Below are 23811 nucleotides of genomic sequence, written 5' to 3'. Positions count from 1 at the left end.
GCCATGTCCTTCTATGTATCATAATTATATATATTTTTGTTTAATACTGAGTGTATCACTCAACCATGTAACCTACTTCTGTCACATTATAAATATAGACTGTACAACAAAAACTGATGTAGTGGCAACGGCACAGACTGCGTTGTCAGTTGCGTTGCTTCTTAGCGCAGATCACGACTGTGCACTAGACAACTGGCTGCGATTTACTAGAACAAATCCGTAGAACCAAACAGCCTTTATTTGCTCCGCTACTCACATCGCCTCCAAAGTGTGGATCACCTTACACAATTTGTAATACTATCGTTCATGTTGTTTATAATATTTCAGTGATGATATTGTCGCCAGTGATGTTAATGGTAGCGTTGCATCACGTTACTGTGGTATTGTTCCTCCTTATTAGGACCGAAATTTTGGGTTCAATTCTCGATCAGTGCATAAATACCTTCATGACTTTCCAACCATTGTTGGTTACATTAACTTCAAACTTCAATCACAACCACTGCCATTCCAGTACACCATAGAAACTTCTCATGCACTTATCACCATACATACGGCGGCTTGTCCCCAGGCAGGCCATGGTGTTAACACCAAAACTACAAGACAAGGTACAAACAGGAGCGTTGTCGTCGCCTTGTCGTTGACATTTTTCCAAACTATTTCATTTATTGTATATCATTCATTCATATGCATTTACAAAATTACTTGTTCGTTAAAACATTATTCACTTATGCAGCATCTACTGCTTGTCATCGGACCAATATCGACAAATTACTGCATACGGTATTACAATAATAACCCCAGTTATTACAATTCTGCCTACCACGAGAGAAGCCTACTATACCCAAGCTACATCAAGAACATCAACAGCCTTACGTCATCACCAAAAATAGCAGCACTTAAGACAGCATCATCATCGTAGGTGCTTTCTCAGTACATCCTAAGAACAACGTCCAACAACCCCCAAAATCAAGGCGTAGGGTTTACAGACTGAAAAATTCACTCAGTGTTGTGAAAATCTTTAACAAACTAAACCTGTCTACCAACCCCAAGGCCACAGGGTTCACCGTTGTGGCGCGTCGGTACGGTTATGACAAAAAAAAATTCAAGCTAGTCCTATACAAACGCCGTCGTCTAGAGAACAGAAATAACTACACAGAAGTGGATATTGATAGAATAAAACAAAACAACGAATAAAACAACTCTACCATAAATAAATTTAGTCTTTAAATTACAGCAACAGGTGAGAAGCCACTTTTTTGTTACATAACGAAACAAAAATATACATGTCAGAATGGACTTTGTAAAATCAAATACATAGGGTCGCAAAGAACGCTGATGTAGGGCCACAACCATATATGTAATTGGGGTTTGGGACAGTGACTACCCATATGTAAAGTCGATAAAGAATATATATCTATTGATGGTTTTCTACTTGGAATTGCATATTCTTTCAGTTCTTCAAACGTGTGGTATACCGAGTATTGCAGCATGCATAAACAAACATTCAACATAGAATATTCCTTTATCGAACACAAGCAGAAATTTGGGTCGGGGGAGGACGCGCCCCTCCCCCTGGCTGTGGAAATGTGCAGATACGTATCCTGGTAATATCTAATATTTTTATCTCAGCATACCTCCACCACACGCACATATATGCACGTACGCGCGCGAGCACTCTCACTCATACAGAAATGAATATGGTAAAGTTTGTTGTGGGAATGTAAAGGCGGGATCCCGTTAGCAAAGCTCCAACCCTGGAAACTACAATTAGGTTCACACGCACACAAAGTAAAACTGCCAGAATTATCACCATCCTAGAACGAGATTGTACAAAATAGGACAAGCTGTGATTGCCCACACTTGAAGAAAGAAGAGTAAAAGGCGACATGATTGACAAAGAAGAGCTTTGCATGTGAAGCGAAAGAATATTACAAGGTAATATAACGATTAACAAGAAACTTGCAATAGACGGAATGGTTGAAAGACACTAAGAAGTGTTTTCCACCCAGATTCAATGTTAATAAGGTAAATTGGAAGGAACAAGGGAAGGAAGGAAAATAATAGAGGTCGAGGTGACGGTGGTTCGAACCCTGCCGCAACGAGTTCGACAATGGGCATGGTTAATTAATTATCCACGATACAAAGTCCTTTGTAAAAGGGCTCCGTCCTAGCCTCCTCGTAGAAGGGAGCTCGTGACGTAAAACCGAATCAAATACACATACGCACACACACATTAATAACATCCACACGTAGCATTCACCAAACGCATACACTTTTACATGTATATGCATGTACAAACATACTGACGTACTAATATCCCTAGAGAAAAAGAAAAGAAAAGAAACGAAAATCGAACACTTCAGTGTACACACCACACGACACAACATCCGCATCCTGTGTAGGCGTAGAAGCCGTGGGTAACCTTGATGCACCCCCAACCACTCACTGCTGTGCGTCTTCATCCCCAAGCGTTATTTGACTGGGGCCCCATTGAGCAAAACCGTCTGTTCAACGACTTCAGGGCGTTCGCGCGCCCACCACGGGCAGCGTCGTCTGCAAATAGATTACACACTATAAACACGCAAGCGCGCAGGTATGCGTATAAAAACGCTTACGCATATAAATCACGCATGCGCACTAGCACATATGCACTTTAAGTAATTTTGGGCTTTACTTTTAATGTTTAGTTAAAAAACGAAGCAACCATGAGGCGAGTCGATTCGTTTAACACCAGTCAAAATAATACCTATAAACTACGCCGCACTGTTGTGGAGGTCTAACAGAAGGAAGATTAACGCCGACACTAATTTTCCATCTCTCACCTCAGCCAAGAATAATTAAGTGATTGGTAACCATGGTGACGCTTGCAATGTGCAGCCACCAATGCTTCTAATAGTAACACGGTGGAACTTGGGGCTCGGGAGGTGAAGCCAAGTACACAACGCGGATGAACGACGTAGACCCTAGCGAAGTGCAAATTTGTGTTAGCAGTTATTGCGCTCCCCCATCCTCCTCACCTTGTCTCCTCCCCCTTTCTCTCTCTCTTCCCGTAAGACTGCATCAATTTTATGCAGTTAATGCTTTTTTTTATAACCCCCCTTCTCTCTATCTCTCTCTCTCTCTCTCTCTCTCTCTCTCTCTCTCTCTCTCTCTCTCTCTCTCTCTCTCTCTCTCTCTCTCTCTCTTCCCGTAAGACTACTTCAATCTTATAGCAGTTAATGTTTTAGGGGCCCTTGTGGAACCCCCTGCTGATTAAAGTCCCGCAGCAATATTTAATGACTGATGATTTATCTCCACTCAAATACGAATGCTAGCCGCATACGACTTCTACTAATAGTCCTTCCACTTTCCTTGAATCTCTGCCTGACCAACTTTATCACTCTACCTCTTTGACCAGATATAGAAGCGATGGTTACTGACGACAAAATACAATTGCAACCCTCCCTCCCCATACACACTTTGGTGGATTAAATTATTTGTATATTCGCCACATGAAAAGAAAAATATAAAAAATTGAGATAATACGAAATGTGGTAACCAAGATGATCCTCATCCTGGCTGATAACATAAAATCATAAGAACAACATGAGAATGAAGTAGGCTGCAAGAGACCATAAGGCCTAAACTAGGCAGTTGCATGCCCATTACCACCTATCATCCCTATTCATAAAGTTATCTAATCTCTTAAAACGATCAATTTTTCAGCACTCACTAAATGGTTACTAAGTCTATTCCATTCGTAAATCCAAATTAGTCCAATTTAAATCCATTAATACGAGTCTTGCCCTGCTGTCTTATTATGATGACCTTGCCTACATCACCTTTATAATAGCCATTGACCAACTGAACACTATTAGATCGTCCCACACCTTTCGTCTTTCTGAAGTGCATGGGTGCCTAGGCTTCTCTTCGTATGGTAAATTTCCAGGCCCTTGTATCATTTTGGTCATTCTCCTCTATGAATTTGATTCAAGTGAATTGATATCTATTCACTAAGGAGACCAAAAATGTACCGCATAGTCAAAGATGAGTCTAATTATCGCCAGATAGAGATTAATGATTATCTCTGTACTTTTGTTTGTAACTGTTCTAGCAATGAATTCTAACGCCCTGTTAGCCCTAATCTTAGCACTAAAACTCTGTTCCCTGGATTTAAGGTCAGGACCCATTAAAACTCCGAAGTCCTTTTCACATTTTGTTTTGTTTGTTTAACACACTGGCCTTTGATTTTGTATATTAGTCTCTGGTGGGGCACCTAGTCGAACGCTTTGTTAAAGTCAAGATATATAAGTATAATAACTATCATTGTTATCTGTCGCCTTGTAGACATTAGTGTAAAAGGATAAAATATTAGTTACACACGACTTACCATTAGTGAACCCATAATGTGAGTCACGAATCAAATTATGTCTCTCGAAATAGTCCCAGATACTATTTGGTCTGTAGTGGTGCACAGAAGATTTATCATCCCTTTTTAAATACATGAACAACGTTTGCCTGCCCCCAAGAAATAGGTATGAATCCATTAACATCCGACTTGCTAAACACTTTCGTTAATTGCTTAAAGATTTCAAATTTACACTCTCAGCATTCTCTAGAAAAAATCGTGGAGAGACTAGTAACTGGAAATATTGAGACTAGCCACTCTGGTTGAGAGAAGAAAGAGGTGATATATAAAACAGAGACAGGAACAAGAAAATGAATCGAGAGGTTATGTTAGTAGGGGATAAAAAATAACATAAAATCATAGCAAAAATGTCTACATATATAAAAAGATAAAAGATAAATGAATGATAACAATAAAACCAAATAAATGATAATTAGATCAGGAAAACAAATTGTTAAAAATATGTTTGGAAACATAACATTCCACACAGATGCGTCAATCTGTGGAACAAATTAGAAGAAACAATCCAGGCCAACATTAATGAATATAAGGCAAAGTTTGATCAGGAACCGTGCGAGCATTGCTCCAACTCCATATACTACACACACACACACGCACACACGCATGCACGCACACAAATACACATACATGCACGCACGCAAACACACATACCAACATACACACACGCACACACACATACACGGTCATATAGGAGCTCTGAGTTCTCTTCCGGGAGGGAAATAGCTGTCGATCACGAGTCCAACACGTGATTCAAGCCCATGGTGAATCACAGACACACACACACACACACACACACACACACACACACACACACACACACACACACACACACACACACACACACACACACACACACACACACACACACACACACACACACACACTTGGAGAATAAGGAGAAAAACCCAAGTTGGAACCATATATGAACTTATAGCCTGGTTAAATAAATTGAAGACTAATAGACAGATCCACGAGCGTTGCTCCTTTCCTACATTTAGCGTATAATTAGGTTAAAGTTAAATAAACACACCCAACACCCCATATATATATATATACAGTATATATATATATATATATATATATATATATATATATATATATATATATATATATATATATATATATATGAAGAAATACAAACAGGTCATTGACCATAAGAAATGTTATAATTTGGAAAATTGTTTATCAAAGAGGATTCTACTTTTTTTTCTTCTTTTTTACCGTATGTATGTTGTGTCTCAGAGTCTCACATAAAACACCCAGAAGACTTTATAAGAAAGATCAAAAGTCACAACCTACCAAGGAGCAGAAAATTACTAAGTCTAGATGTAGTTTCGTTATTCACACAGATTGATGTAACGGTAGTTCTAGAGTTTTTGGAGGAAAAATTACAACCATACCAAAACCAGCTACCACTGCCACTGGAAAAAATAATAAGCTTAACAAAACTTTGCGTCAACACTAATGTTTTTTCATTCAATATAAACAGAAATTCGGATGTTCCATGGGCTCTAATATCTCGCCAGTTCTAGCCAATTTATGTATGGAATATTTTGAATCAGTGCTACTACCGGAAATTAAACCACCCGCAATGTTTTGGCACAGATATGTTGATGACATCTTTACGGTTTGGGACGATGAATGGGGTTCCTTCCAAGAATTTTACAACAAACTTAATCACCTAACGAACAACATTAAATTCAAGGTGGAATGGGAAATAGATCATAAATTACATTTTTTAGATATCTTAACAATTAGAAATGAGGAGTCTTTATCGTTCACAGATTATAGGAAGCCCATCCACACAGGGAGCTACCTACATTTCTTTAGCCACCATCGCTTCAGGCCTATTCTTACGGGCTTTGAGAATTTGTAGTTCACAATATTTAGACATGGAACTAATTTCAGTAAGACGTCAATTAACAAAATTAGGATACCCGTCGTGGTTTTTACAAAAAATTCTTAGTAAGGCCAAAATTAGTTTTTACAAATCAGATTCCCATTCCGCCATGAATCATAAGTGGGATAATAGTTGCAAAAAATAACCTTATAATAAATCAATTAATGACTTGTCTCATTTGTTACCAAAAGAAAAAGTAAATTTTATCTTCAATTATACCAACAACTTGTTAAGTAAAGTTGTCAATATACATCATAGATCCAAGAGTAATACAACTCCTGGAGTTTATAAGTTACCTGGTTTAGATTGCAAGGATGTATATTGGGGACAAACGGGTAGAGACCTCATCACCAGGGTCAAGGAACACAAGAACTCGGTAAAATATGGGCAGGAAAAATCCGCCGTATTTCAGTATGTCGCCAACAAAAACCATCGGATATATTGTGACGATGCTGAAATAATTTACAAATCTAAATGTAGTTTCAGAAGAAAAATGGTAGAATCCTCTTTGATATTTTTTTCTTCAAATTATAATATATATATATATATATATGTATATATATATATATGTATATATATATACATTTATGTATACTGTACATATATATGTATATATACGAGTATATATATATATATATACATATATATATATATATATATATATATGCGCACATACATACATACTCCTGGGTAATAGCTCTAGAAGACCATCTTTGAATTAATCTTTAAAAAGTGAGTCCATTACAAAAGCAAACGAGGAGAAAGATTTGAGAGTGTTGATAAAACACATCCTGTCACCTGACAGGCATAACAGCAGGATTGTGAGAGAGATATATGGACTGCTGCAGAAGAATAAAGTGATTTTTCACTATATGGATGAAAAGAGGACAAGAAAAATTATATATCGGAATCCTGGTCCGTTCAAGACTAAAACATGCATCATTGATATGGTCCCCATACAGAGCGAAGGACAAAAGCAAAGAGAAAAGGGTGATATAATTACAGTATTCAGGTCACTATAGGGTATAGATTGCATTGACAGAAGATATTTCTTGATTATTAAGGATAGGAGGGCATTATGAGATTATTGTTTTATGAGGCATAGTGCTTTGGCCTAGGACACTAGCATAGAGCAGGGCACCATAGTGTTGTGCCGTGCCCCGACCAGCATTGAAGCTTCCCGTACAAGAAGTCCCTTGTTACGGCCGACAAGGCTCCTTTTCATACGTGTACTAGGCGTGGCAACGTCTCCGCCTTGTGTTGCGAAGGACACTGCCCCCCATGCCAGTCAATACTCGTCCAAGATCTAATAAATAAGGTCAGACCGTTTGAATTATTGTGCGCAGCTTCTGACGTCATTAGGCTGGGTCCGTTTTCTCTTTGTGAAACACTGAAGAAAACTGTGAAACGCCAAGGAAGACAGGAACTATAATATTTTATACACTATATATATATTCATATATATAGACAGGAACTATAATATTTTATATATATTTATATATTATATAATATTTGTCAGAATATAACTAATTGCGTGGAGCGGTGCGAGCGAAGGCAACAACATACCCGAACGACGCACCAGCTTCAACTGACAGCTATAGGACCCGCGAACCCCACTTTGAACAGCCAGGTGACGTTCACGGGCCCGCTGCGCCAACTCCCTCGAAATTCGGTCGGAAGTGGTTAGACCTGTTATTCCTTAGATCTTGTACTCGTCTGTCTTCCTATACGCACTAAGCGCTCCCATGTATCCATAACCCACTGATTAATAAACGCGTAAATCGCTCCCCACCCCTGCGTTTCACTGTTGCCTCTGCATGCAGGATTGCATACAAACAGTCATGAGAACAAATTATGGAAGATTACATGTCTACGTGATGTGAAGAAATACAGCTTTCCCTATAGATGTATAAATACTTGGAATAACTTTGGAGATATACCCGAAGTTGGAACAATACGTGAATTAAAATATAAATATGATAATTGGAATTCAAGGATATAGCCCAAGCGGAACCATATGTAAATTTGAAGCTAGGTATAATAATTTGGAGAGTAGCAGACAGAAATTCACGAGCTTTAATCCTTACTTGCATACATGCGACGCCGTATCCAGGTATGAAGTTTTTTGAAGGATATAAGAAACAGTTTTCCATATATACGCAAGGATATGTGGAACAATATGAGAGAAGAAGCAGGGCACATGGACAAAATTTTAAAAATCAACAGACTGTTTACAAGTACTGTACAACCATTACCCTGTATATTACCTTTAGGGAAACATACTGTTACGTTCCTTTCATATCACACATCACATAATAAAATAGTTGCATGGAAAGGAAGGTAACACTTTAACTCACTATAAACGTCATCAGTCAGCCTCTGCATTTCAAAAAAATGTGACGTCATGTTTTTCATATTTGCATATTATGTGACTAATCAGTACTTTATTGTTGTGAACTCATGTATCATAATATATTTTTTCCTGTTTGATACATATATCTTTACAGTAAGATGATGTACAGTATAAAAATGTGTAGGCTACTTTTTTCAAAACATGCGTCGTCTACCAATGATCGACGACGTCTTCTGAGCCCGATTCCACCAAAATAGCTATTCTCGTGATTGGGTCTCTCGTAACATAATTTATTTTCACATATATATAGCATTATTTCTTACACTAATCAAGTCGCTGCCTAAGTCATATTAGACTCAGTAACTTGATTGATCAAGCCTCTAGAATCATTCGAACGCCAGTGAAGACGAAGAAAGTAGACCGCTTTTACTCTCCGAAAGGAATCCATCATGTGTCCTCTGTCTTTCATCCACTTCGAAGTGAAAATATCCACTGGCAAGATCCTTCGTCTACCCAATAATGGTAAGATCTTTAAATCATCCTCAATCAAAATGACACATATTTCCATTAATTGAAAAACTTTTAAATTCTCTGGATCAAAGAAGAATTTTTGACAGTTTGCTTATTAAATCTGTAAAAACTATTATTCGCCTCTTAGTTACCTTACTAACCTTACACAGTTTACTATATCTACTCTAAGATAAAAAAATATATATACAATATTTGTAATATTGACAGGTACCAACCATATTCAATATGGTTGGTAATAATCACTACAGTATATATTCAATGCAATATATGATATTGCATTGAATATATACGGTAGTGATTATTTCATGTTTTAGGATAGGAAATGTTTATGCATTAGCCGGATAACTATTATTATTATAACACTGAGAAGAGGTTTAAGAAGCAAGTAGTCTTCCTTTATTTTTATCAGTTTCAGCCTAAAATTAAGGAAAAGTATGAAAAAACGTTACATGTTTGTAAGTTGAGTACACTGCTTCGAATATTACCACATCAAGGGCAAAATAAAAAAAATATATATTACTAGAAAGTATTCAAAATCACCTCCGTTCGCGATAATATACACATACACATATATATGAGTACATATCTACATCATCTTTTCGAGTAGGGTCGCTCAGCCTGTAACAGAATGATGATAGTAATATTATTATTATTACTAATAATGATAGTAATAATAATTACAATCACTGTTATTGTTATTATTATTATTATTGTTATTATTGTCATTATTATATCATCAATATTATTATTATTATTATTGTTATTATTATTATTATCATCATCATCATTAAATATTGTATTTACGTTTATTTAATTTTGATCTTAATCTATTATTGTTATTTTTAGGGGGGTCCCTACAGAATTCGATCAACCATGGCCCGACTCAACCCGCCACCAATTCATGTCTAAACCATACCTGGAACGGAAGAGATTGCTGGATTTGTCTTCGGCATGACGTCACGTGTCAAAATATACACGCGTCACTTTTCTCAACTTGTTAACTATTATAACATACTGTAGACAATTTTATTCTGGCTAATACTAAGCGATTCAATCCTCCCTCTGGATCCTCGTGTTGAAAGATGAAGCTGTCTTAACTTACTGTTTCGCTTCATTGACACATTAAGAGGTTTTATTCTGGCGAACGCAAGATTAATTTATTCAGCAGAGGGAAAGATCCCTGCCCTAAGTCACGGTTACCTCGGGCAGACTGGCTACAGGGAGATGCTTCAACCCGACGTCCAACCATTAGGACTGCCACATATGCGTGCGCCAGTCGTTAGTCCCACCGAAATAATGAAACTTGGGATATCAAGTTTAGATGCGTCTTGCCAACCCACACGTAGGCAAGGTATGGGCTAAATCTAAAAATGGCCGGGGAAAAGATATGGGAGAAATAATTTATGAATCAAACTATCAAGGTGTATTTCTCATTCTTTTGAAATTCTTTCCTATTCAGATTGGCGGTATGATTAAGAACATTAAGTTTAGCTACATATTCTATTAAAGATTATACTTGAACAGAAACATTCCAGTTTACAGAAAATGATTGAGAGAGTCGAGGGGGAGGGGATCGACCTCTTCAGACGCCTTTATCAAATATACCATAATCAAAATAATCTAATCGTGTGTTTGTCCGTTGATATCTTTAATTGATTATTAAACTTATACTCGCCTTAAAATTCGTATAATTTTACTACAATTACTGGATTGGGGATACACAAATAGGATTTTTTCACGTGAAACATTTTGAAAGGCAGTACAAATCGCTATCAGGGTCTTCGACATAACTAAACACCGATAAACTAGCCATGTTTTGATATGTAAAATTTCCAGGGACGAATGGGGTGTAAGGAAATGAAACTTGGCAACTATTAGCACTATAAAAATTGCGCCCACACTCGTGTCACAACCGCAACCGCTGCTTAAATCAGTCAGTTTGTGTTGAGCTGACGGGGTAGGAAGAGGGTGTTTAATAGTCGTATCGATTGTATATAATTCTTGTTGGTGCTTCCTTCCCTTGTAGATTTATGACAATTAACCATCATGGTAAGTTGAGAATTACGCAGTAGTTAACTAGTGATATTGTTTGCAAAATTTGCAATTATATGTTTTAAAGGTGAGTTTCAGTAGGAAGGTGTGTCTGGCCGTTCTCCTCGAAGACTGGATGTAAACATAGGAGGCTGCCAGAAATGTATTTGAGGATAGAATTAGTAGTTGTAGCCAGGTGTTATCCACGGGTGAACGGACATGGCACTTAACATTAGACATACATCACATGCTACGGAGCCCATATCTTTTAATACCCCATAGAATCACATATGGTATATAATTAAGAATAGGAAATATTTGCATTCATACCCTTGAACACAAATACACCAATGTCTCCATTTTAGGAGACATGTAAAGAAAATTAATTCTCAAGAATAAAACAGTTTGAGAAAGAGATATCAAACTCCCATGTATAAAGAACTTGTTGAGATCAGTTTTAAATAGCTGGAAATTAGCCTTCCACAAAAGGGTAAAATTCCAGAATCACGCAAACAAACATGGATATTTTACGTGAAATTTATGTTGTCCAATAGCTCCTAATGTAATATATTGTAACCTAACGTTACCTAATGTGACCATTCCATAGAATGAATAGATCTTTAGGAAACTGAAAAATGAAAAGTGAAAAACGTATTTGTGTGATACTGGTAATTAACTTTCAAAAGAAACTAGTAGCATGAGACAAAACAGCTAGTACAGTATCCACAGGGACTGTAGCAAGACAGGTTGTAGAGGGACAAACTGTATTGATCTAGGCTGTACCTGTCTGATCTCACTGAGACAGGCCAAATGACAGAATATTTGGTATTATTTCCAGAGAGGTCCACCCACCCTATGACTCATTTTGTTTTCTGTTTTTGATCAGCTCACCTTGGCAATTATACCAACTTTCTGTAAATGAAGATCTTCCACAAATGAGTGGTTTTTGTGGTATAAATTTACTGTGTAATGGATGCTTGCTTCTTTTTGTCATGCATTCCAGTTACCCACGTAAGCAATGATGGCAGAGAGAGGAGGAAGGCAAATGTCATCTGTGATTTTAGAAATATGATAATGCTGTTATCATTTATCTGTTGGGAGATTGTTTTGAGAAGAAATTTTATGAAAAAAAAAATCGGTAAAATTTTACTTTCGACCTTTGTTTGAATATAGCAATACAAAATTAAATAGTAATTTTGTAAATTAAAATGTATCAACGTAATATGCAATTTTGTGTGCGGAAATGAAAATAAAAATACGTTGCTACAACAGATTTCTTAAGTAACGAAGTCGTGTACGACGAATGGTACGCCATGTTTGTTGTGGTAGATGCCGACGTCGGAGAAATGAAAGGACGATAAATTTGTCTAAAACTAAACTAACCTAACCTAACCTAACCTAACCTGCAAATTAGATATCATCCGGCTGGTCCTCGTCGTTGTCGTCGTGAGAGACGTTGGCGGGCTTTTCAACCACTCGCTCAGCTTTTGTATGGCTATATTCCTCCAATGGTCGAAAGTAAAATTTTACCGGTTAGGTTAGGTTAGTTTAGTTTAGTTTACTTTAGTTTAGTTTAGTTTACTTTAGTTTAGACAAATTTATCGTTCTTTCATTTCTCCGACGTCGGAATCTACCATAACAAACATGGCGTACCATTCGTAGTACACAACTTCGTTACTTAAGAAATCTGTTTTAGCAACTTTTTTTATTTTCATTTCCGCACACAAAATTGCATATTACGTTCATACATTTTAATTTACAAAATTACTATTTAATTTTGTATTGCTATATTCCAACAAAGGTCGAAAGTAAAATTTTACCAAAAAATCTTTCAAAAATTAAGTGAAAATATGGGTTCAAACTTTTCAACATTTACCTTGGATAAGTTAGGTAGACTAAAGTAAATTTCTTCTCATTTAAAGATGTCTGAAGTCAGTATGATACTGGTGTTCTTTCTACTGAAATTTACTCATTCTCCTGTCAACCATAGGGGGATTTGGGGGTGACCCCTTGAAATTTTTTTTTTATTGGTTTATATTAACCTCTTCAATATGAGTCAGATTGTTGTGTGCGGGATCAAATGCCTAATGTATGATGCATCACACTACTCTCATTATGAAATATAAACTCATTCTCTTTCATTTTGAATTATAATAGACTCAGGAAATGTGATCAAACCAGTTCACAGAATTTGGGGGTCACTTACCTACAACTACAAAATAAATATGATCAAGACACAGTCAGCGGTATCCTTGTATCTACTTGTGCTTCATGATGCCTATGTAGGCATCATTGTATTGAAAAGGTTAGAATTCAGTATCGGATCTGCATGAACCATACCATAAGATGTTTATTTCTGACGTGTTCATGAAGGTGGAATGGTGAACCTCTGGAAATTTTAGCGAATATTCTACTGTGTTAAATTTGCACTTCCCACATGCAAGACATGTGATTACCGTGGATTACATCAAAGCAGTAAATTAATTGCATTTTTAGGGATGCTATGTATCTCTATGATTACCATATTCTTGGAAGATGATTCAGATGTTCTGGCAAATGTGACCTATTTGCCATCTATTCCAGTGCCCTTTGGGCATTTTTAGTCTGTCATCTACACCGCTGTGTGTATTTACCTAGTTGTATCTTATGGGAAGGGGAGCTACACTTGTGGTGTTCTGTCTCTGTATCTCACCATATCTAATTTGCTCTTAAATTCTTGTTTTGTTTTTGCACACACTATTGGTTCGTCCAGTATGTTCCATACATCCACCACTCTGTGGGTATAGCTGTTCTTTTTCAGGTGTGCGTGTGTATTTTTATTTATTATTATTATTTTTTTTTTTTAAGTGGTTGGGTACTGACATTGGATGGGTATGCACAAGAAGTGAATGAGGGTAAGACAAAGGTAATTAGTCAACCAATTGATGTCTTGAGTTTCACCAAATGGAAAACCTACAGCCCCACAGTGGCCGGCAACTGTCCTTGCAATCTCCCATAGATCTCTCTGGGAAGAGACTTTGGACTGCTGTCTGTGTTGTATCAGTGTGAGACTGTTTCTAGGTCAAAAGATGAAAGTTAGGAAGAGGAGAGCAGTCACTGGTTGTCAGCTCCCCATGTGTAATAATTGTGTAAAAGTGTAATGAATAAAATTGAATTTAGCCTCTTCAATACGAGTCGAATTCTCACTGGCAGCATCAGCTGCCTGATGTAGGATGATGCATAACAATACTCGCATTATAAAATATAAAGTTACATCTGCATTATTCGTTGTCCTTCACTCTGAAAATATGATAAGGCCAGTTCACAGAAGGTGAGGATCACTCGGCTACAAATACAAAATAAATATAATCAAGATGCCAACACTGGCATTCTCACATACCCACTCAATCTTCATGATGCCTACATAGGTGTCATCGTATGGAAGGGGTTAATAGAGAGAGATCTTGGGTGTTAACCCCTCAGGGTTGTACCATTTGATGGAGGTGAGGGGATTGACAGGTTATGAAAATGGGCAGTGTTGCTTTCACTGCAGGATCACAATATGCAGGTGCCTGTCATTGGTCCTACTAAGGCAGGGGTTCTCATAAGGGGTGAAATTCACCCTCGGGGGGAATTTTGGGATTTCTGGGGGTGATTTGTGACCATAGTCAGCTTACGGGGTGAGGAAAGCAATTATAGGTTTTGGCCTATCTGGCCTGTCACCTGGGCTGGATTTATACTAATTTGGGAAAAATATATATACTAATTTGGAAAAAATAAAAGGGTTTTTAGTAATATTTGCATATTATTTAGAATGCACCTTTTGAAACAGACAATCTTGGAAAGGAGGGGGGGAATGACATTCTGACAAATGGTGAAAGGGGTGAATGGGCCAAGTAAGGCTGAGAACCCCTGTACTAAGGTGATGTATACTAGGAATGATAATGGCGAGAGCTTCAATGAGTGTGTCATAGGCGAGAGCCTTCAGGAAGTAGAGTATTTTAGATAAACAGAAGGCTGGATGTGGAGATGTATTATAAAAGAAGCAAGTAAACATGTGAGGGGAATTATTTTATTTTATGAGAGGTATCTGGAGACAAATGATTTTATTTTATGAGATATAGGTATCTAGAGACAAATGTTGTATGAAGGAATGATTTTACCCCAGTGCTATGTGGAACAGAGATTTGGAATATAAAGGAGGCAGAGTTAGAAATTTATTGTATTTGTGATGAAGTGTTTGAGAAATATGATAGGTGTCACAACAATAGATTAAGAAATGTGGAGGTGAGGCAGAAAATGGGAGTGGGAAGGAGGCTGTGAGATAGGATAAGTCAGAGTGCTGTTGTGGTTTGGGCATATAGAATGAAAGTGGAAACACTAGCTAGCAGAGTGGAAGGCAGAAGTGGATGAATGATCTAGAGAGAAAGATGGAATGAGATGAATAGATGGTGTGAAGGGAGATTTGGATTCACATTAAATTTCCATTGAGCACTTTTATCTATTGCACATAGATAAAAGTGAGTAGAGGGAAATTGTGAATGGATTAAGGGATGTTCTTCTGTGGCTCATATTTTGTTGAGGGAATGAGATGGATGTCACCATACAGTAAACCAGTGGGAGGAAACTAGACCCAGCTGTTGGGATCTTCTGTCAAAGAGCTGTATGCTGCATTGCTTTTGACACAAATTGGTGGAATGGGGGACAGGAGAACAAAGTGACCCTTCATCACCGAAGTGGTGTGGGAATATAGTTGATTAGGTTTCACTTGTTTATGGTCGTGTGTACTTTGATGTGGTCACCCCCATTATAAGGGGCAATGCTCATTGGTGTATGTACAGTATATGTATTTGTATTTACCTATTTTTTGTGTGTATGTGTGTAACTGTATACCGTATCCCCCCGCTATTCGCGGGGGTTACGTTCCTTCCCCTCCTGCGAATCCCGAAAATCTGAATTATTGATGCAGTTTTAAAATGATGTATGATTTTATATATGCTAGAATATTCTTCCCAAACACATTCTAAAGACAGTCTTACTCATTAATACAGTAATAATGTAGTAATATGTAGTAATGATAAATTAAGAACCGTAATAATGTAGTATAGTATGTACATAGTAATGATAAATTAATTTTTTTTTAATTTTATTGTACTCACCAATAATGAATGATGATGATGATGAAATTTGCTGTACCATACGATGAGGATGATTATGGTGACACTGATGTATGGCACAGCTTAACTGCTGCTTTACAGCAGTTCAGGCAATTCCTCCTCTTCAGGCACTTCAGGAGGTGTCGTTTCTTCAGGAGGAGGTGTTGTTTCTTCAGGAGGTGGTGTAGTATTTTCTTCAGGTGTGGTTTGGTTACTTCTCTTGACCTTCGTTTGGAACATGGTTATTGGCAGCTGGCTTCGTTGCTTTTTCATAGTGGTGAAAAGGGTTTTGTATGTTGACATGGATGAATCCATTGCATTTGAGAACTGTAGTGAACGAACCATGTAAGTTGGTCCCATGATTTAGCTTTCTCTTGCAGCTTCTTTGCTGTTTGCATGAGTCCAGCCAACCATTCTAGAGTCAGACCTTCATCCTCTTCCTCTTGTGATGGGTCTTCCTGGTCCTCTGTTTCTTCTTCTTCTACTGCAGACTCGTCAGCTCTGCCAAATCTTCATCTGTCAGAGGCTGACAGTGGGTATCAGTGAGTTCATTGAACTCCTCATGAGTTACATCATCAAAACCATCACCCCCAATTAACTGTGCCAGTTTCACTGACTTGTTGACAGCATCATGATGATGACATTGTTATTTTAAAGCTATTTAACAGTTATACTGTATCATCTCTCTTTTCTAATTTTTTATTTTATATTTACTTTATATTTATAGTTAGACCCATCCTTGACTATGCGGTACAGTTTTGGTCTCTGTCCTACAGAATGGACATCAATTCACTAGAATCAGTACAGAGAAGAATGACCAAAATGATACATGGACTCAGAAATTTACCGTACGAAGAGAGGCTTAGGCACCTTAACTTACACTCTCTGGAAAGATGCAGAGTGATCTAATAGAGGTGTTCAAGTGGATCAAAGGCTTTACAAGGGTGATGCAAACAAGCTCATCCTATTAAAAGAACAGGGCAGGACTTGCAGTAATGGTTATAAACTGGACAAATTTAGATTTAAAAGGAAATAGGCAAGAATTGGTTTACTAATAGGGTGGTCGACGAATGGAATAAACTTAGTAAACATGTAAGTGCTGAAACTATCAGTTGCTTTAAGAGATGATTAGAAAACTTTATGTATGGGGATGACAGGTGGTGATGGATACGGAGCTGCCTAGTGTAGGCCTTATGGTCTCTTGCAGTCTCCTTCATTCTTATGTTCTTATGTCATTTTAAAATTATTTATCAGTTATACTGTATCATCTCTCTTTTCTGATTTTTTATTTTATATTAACTGACATTGTTATTTTAAAATTATTTACCAGTTAGGGTGAATGTGATCATTGTTCTGCTAAAAAATGGCCTAAATAAAAAACAAAATGATAATATAAGACATGACATTGAAACTCAAAATGTGTCAAAAAGAAATAATCAGGAGTTTCTTAAAACTATGTACTTTAATGCTCGTAGTATTAGGAACAAATTTCAAGAAATACAGGCGTATGTCAAAAGCGAAAATCTCGATATGATAGGAATAACTGAGACATGGTTAAATGGTACAGAGTTCGAAGCTGAATTTAATATTGCGGGATTTAAACACTTTCATCAGGATAGAAACCACAAGAAAGGTGGGGGTGTTCTATTGTACGTTAAAAACAATGTCCATGCTTGTTTTAGAGAAAGTGAAACAGGATGCATATGATAGTTTGTGGGTTGAGTTAACCCAAACAAATGGACAAAAAATTAATATATGTGTAGTGCTGTATATAGGCCAAAGACATTATCATTAGCAGACGACAAACTGTTATTTCAAGAACTGTCTAGTTTCTGCAACCGGAATTTATTGATAATGGGTGATTTCAATGTTACTGGTATTGATTGGATGACCCTTGAACATGGCCATATAGGTAGTCGCTTGATTGATTTTCTTGGTGACAATTACTGAATTCAGCATGTAAAAGGGCCCACAAGATATGGAAACTTACTTACCTATTGATCACTGGCCGCGAAAACATGGTAACTGATGTAGAAGTCGGTGAAACTGTTGCAAATAGCGATCACAACTTAGTCAGATTCAAACTCCTAAACAATTTTAGAATAGATACTTGTGCTTCTAAAATACCCGATTTCAGTAAAGCTCAGGTCATAGAACTACGTCAGGAGCTTCAGCTTACAGATTGGGAGGAAAAATTAAACGAAAGGCCTGTAGATCAGATGTGGGAAATATTTCAAAATACGCTCACTAAGATGATTCAAACTTACATTCCTTTTAAGGACAGACGTCCCCCAAATCAGGCTCGCCCAAAGTGGCTCGACAAAGAAACTGAAAAAAAGTATTGCTAAAAAGAGACAGGCTTATAAGAAATATAAGTGCTCGGGTGCATCTAATGACTATGAAAGTTATGTATCAATACAGAGAGATTTAAAAAAGACTAAGAAAAAGAAAACGACAATACGAAATGAACATCGCTGAGAAATACAAAGAGAATCCCAAAGAATTCTATAGTTACATTAGAGATAAAAAGGTTGTTAGGAATCACATTGGTCCACTATTATCTGCTGACGGTCAACTTGAATATTCAAATGAAGGAATGTGTAATCTCTTAAACAATTATTTTAGCTCGGTATTCGTAAACGAAACACCTCAAAGTGAATTCCAAACTGAAACCTGTGAAAAGTCTGGGGTAAACTTACTCACTACGGTAAATATAACAAAAGAAACAATTAAAAGGTGTATAGACAAACTCAAAGTTAATAAAACACCAGGGCCTGACGGTTGGCATCCAAGAATCTTAAAGGAAATGAAAAATGAGATTGTTGTTCCATTAGAAATTATTTTCAAGAAATCCATCATATCCGGAGATGTCCCAAGAGAATGGAAGCTAGGTAACGTTACTCCCATATTCAAAAAAGGTGACAAAAAGAAACCAAATAACTATAGGCCTATTAGTTTGACTTCGATCGTAGGAAAAATAATGGAAACTATCATCAGAGATGCTATCGAATATCATTTAGAAAGTAACCGTTTGATAAATGATAGCCAACATGGTTTCAGACGGAAACGTTCTTGCGTGACTAACTTACTCGAATTCTACAACACAGTTTGTCTCAAATTATGACAAAAGAAACAATATAGATTTAATATATCTAGACTTTGCAAAAGCTTTTGATACCGTCCCACACGAAAGACTACTTACTAAATTAGCTTTGCATGGAATAAGTGGTAGCCTATTAGGTTGGACTAGTAATTGGTTGAAAGGTCGAAAACAGAGAGTTGTTTTAAATGGAAAAACTTCTGGATGGAAAAGTGTTGCAAGTGGAGTTCCTCAGGGTTCCGTTCTTGGGCCGCTTCTATTCATAGTATATATAAATGATATAGACCATGGACTAAAATCTACTGTTTCCAAATTTGCTGATGATACAAAACTGTGCGGAGTGGCAAATGATCACTCAAACCAATTAGATATTCAAGAAGATTTAGATAAATTACAGCAATGGTCTGAAAAGTGGCTAATGAAATTTAACACAAGTAAATGCAAGGTAATGCACATAGGTAAAAATAACAGCAAGTACGATTACAAGTTATTTGGAAATTCGTTAACAAAAGTGGATAGTGAAAAAGATCTCGGCGTAATTATCAGTAACGACCTCAAATCATCCAAGCAGTGTATTTCAGCCTCTGAGAAAGCAAATAAGATTCTGGGATTGATTGCGCGATCTTTTGATTTCAAAAGTCCATCACTCATTAACAAGCTATATAAATCGTTAGTTCGTCCACATTTGGAATATGCTGTTTCCATATGGTCACCGAATCTCATTAAAGACATTGACAGACTGGAAAAAGTACAACGGCGAGCCACAAAACTGATTCCAAATATCAAAAATAAATCATACGAAAATCGACTTAAGCACATGAATCTGTTTTCCCTAAAAAAGCGTAGACTCAGAGGTGACTTGATACAGGTCTTTAAGATTTTAAAGGGAATTGACAACATCAAAAGTGACCAAATTTTCACATTGAATGAGAATCAGACAAGAAACAATGGTCTCAAACTGTCCGGAAATAGATTCAATTTGGAAGTAGGTAGAAACAACTTTGCCAACCGTGTAGTTAATGAATGGAATAAACTTCCTGCACAGGTAGTGCAATGTAGTTCAGTTCGAAGCTTTAAGAATCATTTAGATAAATACCTAAGTAAGATGCTGTAATTATTATAATTTGTTATATTATTTGTTTTTGTTTTGTTATAATTTGTCTGTCTGATTTTCATTTATTATTAGTTATATGTCAATTTATTATCATTTACTATTTACCTGTTTGTTTGTTATTCAACTATACCAATGCATTTATTTATGTATTTTAATTGTTATTTACATTGTTATAGTTTTAATTTATTATAATTTTTTTTTTTTTTTTTTTTTTTTTTTGCATCCGACCTAGATATGGATCAAAAGGTCTCCTGTCGGCAAGCTTTGCCTTTGTAATCCTTTGTAATTCACGAAATTGCCGAAATTACGAGAAAAAAATCTTTGAGAGCAAAATCCGCGAGTATGCGGGGCCGCAAACGGTGAACCACGAATGAGTGAGGGTATACTGTATAACTACATATATCTGTTTAACTATAAATATACTAGCCAAATTACCTGTGCGTTGCTGCGAGTTCGTGAATCATCTTTAACCTAACCATACCCCACCTAACTTTAACCCTTAACCCTAACCAATTTTTTTTTTTTTTAAATGAAACATAGTTATCCAAGTACCTGGAGTGACATTGTTATTTTAAAATTATTTACCAGTTAGGGTGAATGTGATCATTGTTCTGCTAAAAAATGGCCTAAGAAATTCACGAAATTGCCGAAATTACGAAAAAAAATCTTTGAGAGCAAAATCCGCGAGTATGCGGGGCCGCAAACGGTGAACCGCGAATGAGTGAGGGTATACTGTATAACTACATATATCTGTTTAACTATAAATATACTAGCCAAATTACCTGTGCTTTGCTGTGAGTTCGTGAATCATCTCTAACCTAACCATACCCCACCTAACTTTAACCCTTAACCCTAACCAAAATTTTTTTTTTTAAATGAAACATAGTTATCCAAGTACCTGGAGTGATAGGGTATCAGAATATATATGGTTATGGGGGTCTATCTGCAAAACCCTAGGAGGAGTTCGTGAACATACAAACAAACAAACAAACAAACAAATTGACAAATGAAAGATAGTATATATATATTTTGGTTATGGCTAAGGGTTAAATTTAGGTGGGGTATGGATAGGTTAGAGATTATTCACGAACTCCTCCTAGGTTTTTGCAGATAGACCTCTATAACCATATATATTCTGAAACCTTATAACCCAAGGTACTTGGATTACTAGTAGTAGTATAGGTTTATTAAAAAAACAATATTGTTGAATAAACCTATACTACTACTAGTAATCCAAGTACCTTGGGTTATAAGGTTTCAGAATATATATGGTTATAGAGGTCTATCTGCAAAAACCTAGGAGGAGTTCGTGAATAATCTCTAACCTATCCATACCCCACCTAAATTTAAAACTTGTCCATAACCAAAATATATATTTTTTTGAAAATGAAATATAGTTATTCAAGTACATGAAGTGATAGGGTATCAGAATATATATGGTTATGGGGGTCCATATGCAAAACCCTAGGAGTTCCTGAACAGACAAATAAACAAACAAACATACAGACAGACAAATGAAATATAGTTTCCCAAGTACCTTGGGTTAAGGTTTCAGGATATATATGGAGTAGTTCGTGAATAATCACTCACCTAACTTTAACCCTTAACCCTAACCAAAATATTTTTTTTTTTTTAAATGAAATGTAGTTATCCAAGTACCTGGAGGGAAAGGGTATCATAATGTAAATGGTTATGAGGGGTCTATCTGCAAAACCCTAGGAGGAGTTCATGATCAAACAAACAAACAGACAGACAGAGGCTACTACTCTATTATATTAGATATATACATGTATATATATTTATAGGTATATATATATGTATATAATGTATATATATATATATATATATATATATATATATGTGAATCTTGGCAGCAGGTTTTCTTTTAAACATGTTTTGTTAAAAACAACTGCGCATTCGGCGCTACAAAGCTTCTTAAGAAATCCACGTTCAGAAGACTTGAAAGTCTTCTTAAGAAGCTCTGTAGCGGCGAATGCGCAGTTGTTTTTAACAGAACATATATATATATATATATATTTATATATATATATATATATACATACGAGTGGAAGGGTGGTGAGGTAAACACCAGGAACCGTTGGAGTTTTTATTTCTAACGTTTCGTCCTGAAAGGACTTCCTCAGAGTGTACACAAACAAATAATTGACAGCTTATATACCCACAGCTTATTCCATTCCTCTCCGTTCGTCTTCGCTCCTCATGCACCCCCGTTCGGCATCGCGAAGAACCAAGCTGGCCATTACTCTCGCCAACTTTACAAATCCATCACGGTGGTTGCTACATGGATGTAAATTGATATAGGCTGCCTCAATTACTTTTCTTCTCTGTTTTGTTAGACCTTTATGCAGCACCTCTGTTCTTTCCCAATCTGGTAGGTGGCCAAAGTTGTCAAGGTGGACCACTAACGAATTTGATGTTCTGTGAGCTCTAATGTCGCTTTTGTGTTCATAGGTACGTTTCTTTATCCCTCTGCTGGTTTCTCCGAAATAACTAATGGGACAGCTTTTACATGGAATTTTGTAAATCAAGCTCTTCTCTACTGTATCGACTTTACTATTGTTCTTACTCCTCACAATCTCTCCTATCCTGGTACCAGTGCCGAACGCAATTTTTAGCCCTGCTCGGGTGAACAACTGTTCCATTTCACTCTCGCGTCTTGAGGTGGGGACGGACAAAAACCCACCACTGTCACCCTCACTCTCTCCTTTTTTATCCCCTCTGCTTCTTGAACACCTCTATTAGATCACTCTGAACTCTGCATCTTTCCAGAGAGTGTAAGTTAAGGTCCATGTATCATTTTGGTCATTCTTCTCTGTACTGATTCTAGTGAATTGATGTCCATTCTATAGGACGGAGACCAAAACTGTACGGCATAGTCAAAGATGGGTCTAACTATATATATAAAGTACATATGTATATATATGTAAATATGCATATATATATATATATATATATGTATAAATATGTATATATGTATATATATATGTATATATATATATATATGTATATATGTATGTATATATATGTGTATATATGTATATATATATATATGTATAAATATATATGTATATATATATGTATATATATATATATATATATATATATATGTATATATATATATATATATATATATATATATATATATGTATCTGTACATATATATATGCGTATATATATATATATATATATATATATATATGTATATATATGTACATTAT

The 23811-nt window shown here is 36.4% G+C and overlaps 1 protein-coding gene across 2 annotated transcripts in view; it reads left to right on the top strand.

The window, feature by feature from the left end:
* The first annotated feature begins 11128 nt into the window (after positions 1–11128).
* LOC143029905 (uncharacterized) overlaps positions 11129–23811 on the top strand; it is a 114106-nt gene continuing 101423 nt past the window's right edge. For both annotated transcript variants that reach the window (XM_076193102.1, XM_076193101.1), the window contains exon 1: positions 11129–11241. In XM_076193102.1, the coding sequence (XP_076049217.1) occupies positions 11239–11241 (3 nt within the window). In that variant the 5' untranslated portion in view covers positions 11129–11238. The remainder of the gene's footprint in view (positions 11242–23811) is intronic.

The sequence above is a fragment of the Oratosquilla oratoria genome, chromosome 11, assembly GCF_046742065.1.
Source record: "Oratosquilla oratoria isolate Oo_2021 chromosome 11, ASM4674206v1, whole genome shotgun sequence".
Classification (NCBI taxonomy): Eukaryota; Metazoa; Arthropoda; class Malacostraca; order Stomatopoda; family Squillidae; genus Oratosquilla; species Oratosquilla oratoria.
The sequence above is the reverse complement of the archived record's forward strand: the minus strand, read 5'-3'. Positions and strand labels throughout refer to the sequence as shown.